This window comes from Hesperophylax consimilis, unplaced genomic scaffold (genome assembly GCF_061612785.1).
Source record: "Hesperophylax consimilis isolate HC1 unplaced genomic scaffold, BYU_Hcon_1.0 scaffold_134, whole genome shotgun sequence".
NCBI lineage: Eukaryota > Metazoa > Arthropoda > Insecta > Trichoptera > Limnephilidae > Hesperophylax > Hesperophylax consimilis.
The window spans coordinates 64,416-75,552 of record NW_028301355.1 but is presented as its reverse complement, the minus strand read 5'-3'; the positions used below and the strand labels follow the sequence as shown (position 1 = coordinate 75,552).

General features: G+C 36.1%; 1 protein-coding gene across 1 annotated transcript; it reads left to right on the top strand.

The window, feature by feature from the left end:
• The first annotated feature begins 4,936 nt into the window (after nt 1-4,936).
• Nucleotides 4,937-10,817, top strand: LOC149408668 (uncharacterized). The gene is made up of 5 exons (XM_089650539.1): nt 4,937-5,076; nt 7,359-7,531; nt 8,302-8,490; nt 9,568-9,597; nt 10,810-10,817. Exons 2-5 carry the CDS (start codon nt 7,399-7,401, stop codon nt 10,815-10,817), a joined length of 360 nt encoding a protein of 119 aa, XP_089506665.1. The 5' UTR covers nt 4,937-5,076; nt 7,359-7,398.
• The last annotated feature ends 320 nt before the right edge of the window (nt 10,818-11,137 follow it).

Below are 11,137 nucleotides of genomic sequence, written 5' to 3'. Positions count from 1 at the left end.
AATTTTGTTGAACAAATCATCGTTCGTCCGACGACGCCCAGGAGAGAAATTTCATCCGGACTGCCTTGTAGAGACGATCAAACACCCTACCAGTATCATGGTGTGGTCATTCATCTCTTCCAAAGGGATGGGGCGCCTCCACATCGTGCAAGGGACCATGAGGAAGGATCAGTACAGACAAATACTAGAAAATCGATTACTGCCTCAAGTCGGAGAATGGTTCCTTGGTGACCAGGAATACGTCTTTATGCATAACTCCGCCCCCTTTCACAAATCCAGGACTGTCACTGCATTCCTGGCTGAAAAAAATGTGCAGGTTCTACCTTGGCCGGGGAATTCCCCTAACATGAACCTTATTGAAAACCTGTAGGAGCTCACCAAGAGGGAGATTGCCAAGGAGGTGATCACAGCGAAGCAGCAGATCATCGAAACCCTCATCCGGGTGTGGCATCATTCTCCTGACTTAAAGATCACTGCAAAATTGTGCATTGAGAGTATACCATGGTATGCCATGGCGTGTACAAGCTGTTAGTGCGGCTATATGCGAAATTACGAAATATTAGCTTTTTGTTCGATAATGTTTAAAAATAATAATAAAAATATATATAATTGCAAATTAAGGACAAAAACGGTTTTTAAATTTTCAAAATTTAATATCCTTGTTAATAAATAATAATAACCACACCTAAAATCATAAACATCTGTGTTTTATGAACACAAAGTGTGAAAAACACATTTTTCATAGGTGTCCCTATTAATATGGCAACCCACTGTAATTGCAATGTTACGGGCATTCTTATTTTTGTAAACTTCTTGCTTTTGATCCCAAAGATAAGGATGGCTTTGGTATAGATCCATAAAACTAAACATCATATCATCCAATCAGTAAATAATCACGTCCTGCTTGACAACAATGAACTTAAACCCTTACATATAGAAAGAAAGGGCATTAGATTAAATTTACTTGAACAATTCTAAATCAATAAAAGGACCAATGACCCTAATATTACATATAGTAATAAAAAATATTTATTCCCCGCTTCTAAGAATGTTCACAAAACCGGAACAATATAACACACTGCTACATCATTATTAAGCAATTAAGATAACATAAAACAGACTTCAAAATAGCCCCAAAGAATATGAAATCTATTGTCACAATTATTTTATCAGTACGGTAATAAATCATTTTGAATTGGGAGGGGTAAAATAGAATCATATAAATAAGTCGTCTAAACGTGGCTAAAACCACAGTTTGAAAATGGAATTGAAACCCGAAACAGCTGTAACAATAACAAAAACCAAAAAATAATTGAAGAACTTAATAATTGTATTATTAAATTTGATTTTAATTACACTCAGTAGAAAGGTCTAACGTCTACTTTCAACCGCAAGGAACTAAAAGTCGCCTGCAACTTGAAACATATGTTCACAAGTTTCGATTCGGCGGGAAAATCGAACGATTTCATGAACGATCGAACGATTTCATGAACAACAAAAGTAGACGGGCTTTCAACTTTCGTCGTTCAACTAAAAACTTGATCAACTCTTTTGAACATTTGTCGATGAGCTTTCAAGTATCATTCAACTCCGACTTGATCAACTAAAATCGCTCTGTGTGAAGGGGTATCTCGGAGCAATTAAAATGCCGCGAAAACGAAACTCGGAGAAAAAATACCAAATTGATAACCGTATTTTATTATGTTTTATTTATTACATTTAATTACAATAATGACGTATTGCCCATCTCTCTAGGTGTGATACGCCTGTGTTGCAGGGCCGTATTTGTACTTTTCACAAGTATAGGCCACTTCGTTTGCGCCGCTCCCTACCACCTTCTTGGAAATTGTCACCGATAATATCTATCATAAAAAAAAAATTAAAATTTAAAAAAAAAATAGAAAAACATAATCACTCACTTTTAGGCTGCCATTAGGTGACACACAATTTTCAGAATAAATATTCAAATGTAGGAATTAGGTATTCAAAAATAATATAAACAAACGAATTAATACAATTTAATTTAATAAGTAAAATTAAATAACAAGAATTACAATTTTTTCGGGTTTTTTATTGAAAAAATCATCTATAATATCTTCATAGCTTATAGTATTCATTAAGTCTGCTTCAATGCTCAGAAGAGCCAAAGAGTTTTTCTTACAGTTTTTCTTGCGACAGTGAAGACCTTTGGTAATTTTTCACACGCTTTAAACAGGAAAAACTCCTTTCTCCACAACAATTTGTGGCCGGGGTGCAAAGTGCAATGCGGAGAGCTATATCCAAGTTTGGATAAACATTACACAGAGATTGTTTCCTCAAAAACTTAAAAAGATTCAGTAATGATGTCGATTCAGGTTTCTCTGCCGTCTTATAAGAGGAAATGTGACTACAAAAGTGTACACATTCCTGAACTAAATCGTCTTCTAAATCATTACAGTAATATTGCACAAGAGACTGAGCTTTTTCTGAGACTCTTTGTGTTGAAAGTTCACTCATTCTTGTTAAAAATGAAAATTTTTCTTTAAAGATTATATATGCACCATGTCTTCTCTCTAATTCAGCTCTCAGTCTGTCCAGAATTACCAAAAAGGTGTTGACTCTGAAAGAGTCTCTGGAGGTTGTTTCAATTTCCTCATTTGATGCTTGCCTTAGTAACCGTAAGTACTTCATCCCAGGAATCTCTTACACTTTGATAGGCATCTGCTCTTGCTGACCAACGTGTGAGGTTTACTCTCTTCAGCGTCTTTTGTTTTCCTATTTCACTAGCCAATTTTTTCCAATGATCGGTTGACTTCACAAAGAAAGTATTTACCTCTTACAGCAACATGAAGAAGTAACAGGCTTCTGTACAAGACTTAGCGGCCGAGGTTCCCACCAAATTTAATGAATGAGCTGCACAAGGGACGAACATGGCGAGTGGTGCTTGTTCTTGAATTTTGGCTTGTAAACCATTATAAATTCCTGACATGTTCGAGGCATTATCATATGACTGACCCCGGCAGTCTTCTAGATATATGTTCAACTTTTCTAGCTCTAAAGTAATGGCATCAAACATATCTTGAGCCTTGTGTCCAACAGAAGGTAAGAATTTAAGAAATCTCTCACATGGCTCTCCATTATTTAAAACATATCTAATCACAAGTGTCAGTTGATCTACGTGTGCTGCATCCGGTGTAGAGTCTACAATTAAAGAAAAGTATTTCGCTTCTTTTATCTCATCACTAATGCATTTCAGTACTTTCTCAGCCATTGAGCAAATGAACTCGTCGAAGACAGTTTTTGATAGGTAGCTAGTGGTTCCAGATCCTGCTATTAATTCAAGTAGCATTATGTAATTCCCACTGTGCGGGTCACCAAATTTTTCATTACTTCCTCTGAAAGCGAGACCTCTTGATGCCAATCCTTTCATTACAGCAACGACCCTCTTTAAAATGTCCTTCCAATAAGCAATTTCCTCGCTTAGTTGGGCAGTTAGTGAAGATTGAATACAACCGCAAATCAAACCTCTAGATCTTAAAGCGAGAATACAGGGCTTATGATTTGGAGAGTTTTCGTGTTGAGCTGGCCGACCGACATATTCGTAAACAGGGAATTTTTATCTAAATTCTGACATCGATTTCATTCGTGTGGCCGACGAGATATTTTGCCGCATTTAGATGATACCTACAATGTCATTTGTTAGGTATTTCTCCCCACACAAAAGTTGGCCGAACGATTTTTTTTTTCAAAACAAATTTGCAATCAACTTTTGCCGTAAGTTTTGGCAATGTGGCACGTAGGATATTTTCATCCCAAAAATAAAACCGGAAGTGGTCGCTTTCCAGGACTCCTCCCGGGCCGAAATCTGGATGAATGCGTTTTTTTAACTAATCTTATTTGGGGTTAAAGCCCAGTAGTAATTTAGTTCATGTGGCCTATAGGATGGGATTTTCCCGGTCATCGCTTGGACTACAAGTAAACACACGAAACTGCCGCTTTGCATTGCCGGGCAGCCCGGCGCGCGCGTGATACGGTATATAATGTGTTCGTACGGACTGTTCATCACATCACCCGCCTCCGATCCGCCGCCCGCCACCTTGCCGCCCGGGCAGTAGCATCAATATAACTAACTATCTAACTAAAGTACTAGGAATTAGCGCCTTTCAAAAATGATATTTATCGTCTAATCGTTATAAAACTCTGTCTATCCACAGGGACTTTTTTTGTTTATAATCGCATACACGGCTTAACAAAGCGAGCGAGTGCCGCCCCCTGAACTCTGCCGCCCCTAGGCCGCGGCCTATAAGGCCTATTGACAAATCCAGGACTGCTGTGTTGAGATGGCAATTTTCACAGTTATTGTTATTAGAATAATACACAAATAACTTTGTTGGTCGCATCTTTTTTTAAATGACCTTGAGTTTCCTCTACCTTGTCTACTGCTCTGCTCCGCTCGGTAGGTACTGCTTGTATGCTGCTTGTATATCTGTGGTTAAGTACTGTATAATTCCGTTACATACAAAAAGCCCGAAGATATCGATCTAGAGAGTGGTTTATTTAAGATTTAAGATCATTGCGTTATGATTTTGGTTGACGACCGGTGTATATCGTGTTTGTGAAATAATTTAAACGAAATCAAAATTTGAAGTGTTGATTTTTGGTTTTCCCCAACATTTATACTAACTTTTAGTAATAATATAACTAAATTCAAGTATTAATTCAAAGTAAACATTCCATATTTACCGTGAAGCGGAATTCAAAACCTTTACCCAAATATTGACCACCTCTAGTGACGTTTCTATTTCTTTGTGCAGAGGCATATAACTCCGGTCTGTCCTTGAAACCCATTTGCAACCGACACGCCTAACTCTGTTTTCTTATGGAAAAAAATATTGTGGCAGAAAGCTGAGATCTCATTGGCTTAGAGTTTGACATCTCGCTCGAGGCCACACGGGACACGACGCAGTTGTGTGATGGCGTAAGATCATTTCGTGTCTAAAATTTAGCTAGTTAAATTTATTTGTGATGAAAATATAATCCGTGTAGTGTTAGCGAGGTAAAAATATATATTCAACCTAACCTAAATGTACTCCCTACGTAAGTTCAAATTTATAATGAATTGACAGTTTTTAGGTTATTACGCATCAGGATTTTGCAATCGCAAAATACGTTAAATGGCTTGTTAAAAGTGCTTCTTACCTACTTATTTACATTATGACATATGCCTTCTTGGCAAATATGTCTACCTTCACAGCGTATAAATGTTATCGATTACATTGACTCACTTTTCATAATAAAATAAAAATAGTATTAGGATGAATTGTACAGCGCCGTCTTTTGTGCAAAATCATCTCAAGGGCGCTGTTTATCAATGATTATCACGTTTTATCTTATTGTTTTAGTGACATTCAATAATATTAAACATGTGACCATGAGTTAATTTATTTTTCTTTTCAAAATAAGCAGATAAGCACAATCATGTTTGCAAATTTTTATTTTTCATTGTTCTTTTCGTTTTTCATTTATTCAAGTTTTTTGTTACTTTTGGGTTTTTTGTCTCAAATTAACAAGTGTCCACTGACAAAGTTTCCTCTTGATAACACGAGCCCTGATAGTTAATTTTCTTAGAACAATGCTTTGTCAGATGAACTTTGCTGTCAGGTAACATTTTGATATTTTTCTGCTTCAAAGACGTTTTTAATTTTAAAATTGTTTTTGGGCCAAAGAATGAATGGCTGAGCGGAATATTATTGTCTACGGTCGCACATTTTTTTATATGACTTTGATTTTTTCTGCCTTGCATATCATCAACGCTCCGTCGGCTATATCTGTGGTTAAGAAGTGTGCTTACTTTTCCCATACAAAAAACCCGAAAGTGACCTAGTGAGTGGTTTATTTACGTCTTCGTGCATTTTGCTTAGTAACGCAATGCCATTGTTGTTCCTTTTTTCTGAAGTAGTATTGTATTCTGCATAATATTTGTTTTCCATTTATACAGTTTTGTATCACTTCAGTGAACATCACATTTTTTATTCCGAAGTAAATCACATTCTTGCACTTCTAATTTTCTAGTGACATTTCTTCAACACATTCGAACTGTTGCCTTGTACTCGTGTTAGTAGGTTCATGTTATATTGACTAAGTAAGACCTGAGCAACCTAATTGATTCATGTTAATTATAAGAATATATCAGTTTTACATCATTCGCTTTATAATATATTGAGTTACCCAACACCAACCAGGTTAACTCGCGACAGACGGTACATGGGGTTGTTTATATCTTTACACTGAGTGGAAAACTTAAACTTATTCTAATTAGTCAATTCCACTAGAAGTTACATAACATATGTTGTCTTGCGTTTACTCATTGTCAGTAATAGACATCACCAAGTTTGTTTTACTTAGCACCCTGAAATTGAAACTAATATCAAAAATTTTGCTTTATACCAAATCTGGTCGCAAAAAACGGCTTAAGCCATTTAAAGAAACCTTTCTCATCTGTATAAGGATTCAGGGTGATACTGAGAGTATCTAGCACTCAGATAACATTGTAGCAACTGGTTCAACTCTTGCAAAACTCAACTCTAATAACGTATTTACATCGGTTATATTAATCCAGTCAAAATTTTGACCGGTCGGTGGCCGAGTTGACATCGCGCTTGGGTCCCACTCAGGCGTGGCGTGTTCAATTCCTCGGCCGGCCAAGTCCTCCATCACAACACAAGCAACATTTTCAGCTTTCTGTGGTGGTAGTAGGAGATTTTCAAATATTGTCAGGTTATTCGTAACCCGGGAATGTTTGTCTTTCTTTTTAAAAAAAAAAAAATATATATATATATATATATTTACTGCCAGTCATGTTTGTAAAGTCAACGCCGCTTTTAACTCTCTAAATGGTCTCTTTTCTGTCGTGTTATTGGTGAAAGCGGATATTTAAAATTTAAAAAAATTAAAAGTTTAATGTGTTAATGATTTTAAACATGCATCGAGTTTAAATTTAAAGCATAGTGGCAAGTGTATCCATGAAATATATTTCTTTTGATTTTGTTTAATTCCATGTTGGACTTATATACTAAGCGTAATTAACAAACTGTCAACTGGACACTTGTGAAATAAATAAGATTCCTTGAAAGCATTCTTAACTTTATGCGATAAAAAATTACCTTAATCGTATAGCAGGCAAAATTTTTAGACATCTGCTCTCCATATTGATATTGGACATCTTTGATGCTAGAGGTCAAAAAACGCTCCATATTATTTATTGTATGTGGTCCATTTCACTTTCGAGGTTTTGAGTATGTCGTTCCAACTGAAGGTGATCACTTTAAACTAATTATAACCCTCGTAAATATGATTATTTCATAAATATTCCGTTTCAGCTCTAACATATTTTGAGTTTGGACCATTTACCAGAAGGCCATGGACCTTCTTAACACAGAGAGTGTTTCCATCAAGGTGGAAGCAGGGTCGCAGGATGAGGACGGAGGTGAAATGCCGTATACCGATATAGATATCTACCTCCCCGACGTAAAGAAGGAATGTTTGGCGAGTAGTAAGTTGCATTGTAATGGATAGGTTTTCTAGAAACTGCACGTATTGTACAGGGCTAGCAGATTCTTCAATGACGACCATCTGCAAACCCTATAGAGATCTTAATTATGCCGAAATACTTGATTAACCTACATGACTGCAAATGAGGGCGATGCGTCCGACAATCCATTATTACGTTTTTTCCATGGAGTTTCGGGGGATACGGAGAATATCTACCAATCAGATTATATATAATACTATTTACTGCCAGTCATGTTTGTGAAGTCAACATCGTACTGAGTTCTCTTTAGGAGCTGAGCGGTCTCTCTTCTGCCGTATTATTGGTTAAAGCGGCCGTGATATATTTTTAAATATAAATCTAAATTTTATTGCGCACTGATTTTTGCCGCACGGTTATTGATTGTAAACATTATTTTAGTTTAAATTTAAATCACGATGTCAAGTAAATCCATAAAATATAATGCGTTCGATTTAGTTTAATTCCAAGTATGACTAATATGATAGGAACCACAATTAACAAACTGTCAACTGGACAATGATTATTTAATTTTTTTTACAATAATCATTTTTAGCTTAATGCGATAACATTATAACTTCTTGTATAAAATACTGTATAATTTTATGTACCTGCTCTCCATCTTGATATTTGACATCTTTAATGCACGAGGTCAAATAATCGTCCGTGATATTACTGTAGGTGGTCCAGTTTACATCCGAGATCTTACATATTTCTTTCCAACTGAATGTGATCATTATGTTATTTATTTTAAGCTGGGACCATTTACCAGGAGGCAATGGGTCTTCCCAACAGTGTTTCCATCAAGGTGGAACCAGGGTCCCAGGAAGAGGGTGGATGTGAAATGCCGTATGCAGATATAGTTATCTACCACCCGGACGTGAAGACTGAGTGTTTGCAGTATGCGGAGAGTACTCCGACAACCTCCAAGTTGGGTTACAAAGGTATGTTGGTTTCAGATGTTCGGAATTCCTGCCTGATTCGAAGACAGGACGTATATTCTTGTTAATTAAGTCCTTGCCGTTCATTAGTTATTCTGTTCACAAAAGACCTCTTCTTTTATACGATTTAAATTACATACATATTTATTATGTGCTAGCTATACCCCGCCACGCTTTGCTGTGGCTCATTCTGTCTGTGCAGATAGTGAAACATAAGCGCGTGTTTATTTTACGTCCAACAGATAGCACTACTAATAAAACAAGTTTTGTATCACTTCAGTGAACATCATATTTTTTATTCCGAAGTAAATCACATTCTTGCACTTCTAATTTTCTAGTGACATTTTTTCTAGTAACATTTTGTCCAGATCAATACCATCCAATTCCGGCCATAAAAAATCATTTATCATCTCTCGATAGCGCAATCCATTCACCGTAACTGTTGCTCCAGCCTCATTTTCGAAAAAGTAAAGTCCAATGACTCCGCCGGACCATAAACCGCACCAAACAGTCACACGTTGAGGATAGATAGGCTTTTCAACAATAACTTTTGGGTTTTCCGAGCCCCAGATGCGACAATTTTGCTTGTTGACGAAGCCACCGAGGTGGAAATGGGCCTCATCACTCAAGATGATTTGCATTTGATTCACTCAAGTGAATTTTAATCATTCGTTCCATTTTTATTAATGGTGTAGTTTCTACTTGTCAAATGTCAAAAAAGAACACCTTCAAAAGTAACGAAATAGCGGTCTATTCAAAATAACAACTCCTATTGGAAAACGCTGTATATAAAATGGGTTTATAAAAACACACGAGTATTCGAATACAAAGTTGTGTCAAAACTTTAAAGCTATCGGTGAAGAACTTTCGGGGATTTGAGATTTTAAACAAACGATCCATTGACATATTTATTTTTATAGATTGTTACATATAGCGCTGTGAAAAAATTAAACAGACCGCCGACACATCCGATTTTTGTTTGTTAAAGATAACCATTTATGCGTATCTTGTTTATATATATATATATATATATATATTAACTGTACTTCACTAATTAAGCTTTTTTCCAATTCTTTTCAGACTTATTAGCCAACCCTAAGACGCATCCTGGTGAAAAACGATACTATTGTCCCCTTTGTAACTATTCTTGCATTCGAAATTCATCGTTAAAACAACACTTTCGCATCCATACTGAAAAGGAAAAAGAAAAACCCTTTTCATGTTCCGAATGCCGTTATACGTGTTTTCAAAGGAGGGTTTTAAAAATTCATATGTATACACACGGTGGAGAAAAACCTTTTTCATGTTCCGACTGCAACTATTCATTTTCAACAAAGGCACATCTAAAATATCACCTGTTTACCCACAGTGGAGAAAAACCTTTTTCATGTCCCGACTGCAACTATTCATGTTCAATAAAGGGACGGCTAAAAGATCACATGTTCACCCACAGTGGAGAAAAACCTTTTTCATGTCCCAACTGCAACTATTCATGTTCAACAAAGAGACAACTAAAAATTCACATGTTTTCCCACAGTGGAGTAAAACCTTATTCATGTTCCGACTGCAACTATCAATGTTCTATAAAGTGGAATCTTAAAATTCACATGCTTACCCACAGTGGAGAAAAACTTTTTTTATGTCCCGATTGCAACCATTCATTTTCAACAAAGGGACGGCTGAAAGTTCACATGTTCACCCACAGTAGAGAAAAACCTTTTTCATGTCCCGACTGCAACCATTCATGTTCAACAAAGGGACGGCTAAAAGTTCACATGTTCACCCACAGTGGAGAAAAACCTTTTTCATGTCCCGACTGCAACCATTCATGATCAACAAAGGGACGGCTAAAAGTTCACATGTTCACCCACAGTGGAGAAAAACCTTTTTCATGTAATGAGTGCAACTATTCAAGTTTTCAAAGGGGAAATTTGAATACTCACGTACGCAAAGTTCATCAGATTCGGTTCTAGGGGCCCGGAGTCTTAGTTGTTTGAAAACTGTATGTGCGACATGTAAACGATATCGAGAGACCATCCTCAGCTCAGGGAATATTCTTGCCATTTAGCTATTCAATTGATCCAGATGCTCCTTCTCTACCTCGCTTCCGTAGTTTAATCTTGCTTCACCGTTATGTATGTATTCCAACTTATTAATTCAATGTCGAATTATTAAAAAACTTGAACTTTATTCAAGTTCTTGACGTATAATGTAATTCATTTTCAAAATAAATGTACTAAAATAGCTTGAGACCTATTGAACGTCTAGAAAACTATTCATAAAAAGATCTAGCCATTTATTGTATGAATTTTATGTTTCTAGTGGGGTAATTCAGGAATCTCATGTAGGTCCGATTCTGTGTTTACTGTTTATCAAGTTAATATTTTTATTTTTTGCAACGTATATCTTTTAAAAGTATAACTTATCATGGGAACAACATGGGAAACTAACGTTTTCTTATCGATGATAAGAAAATTTTAGTTTCCCATGTTGAAATTATTACGAATAAAGCACTTACATGTCTGACATCGTACAAAGATGTGATGTATAAATTCTCAAATATTGTTATTTCTCACTCTGGTTACCTTTATACAACATCCATTTTTTATTTTATTTTTATATATTAACATTCAAAACCTGCTAAACAACT

Bases quoted from the DNA above. Each gene is read 5' to 3' on its own strand.
- LOC149408668 (XM_089650539.1), top strand. From the start codon at position 7,399: ATGGACCTTCTTAACACAGAGAGTGTTTCCATCAAGGTGGAAGCAGGG. The intron at 7,532-8,301 runs GTAAGTTGCATT...ATTTATTTTAAG, and splicing joins GAAGGAATGTTTGGCGAGTA to CTGGGACCATTTACCAGGAG. The intron at 8,491-9,567 runs GTATGTTGGTTT...AATTCTTTTCAG, and splicing joins CTCCAAGTTGGGTTACAAAG to ACTTATTAGCCAACCCTAAG.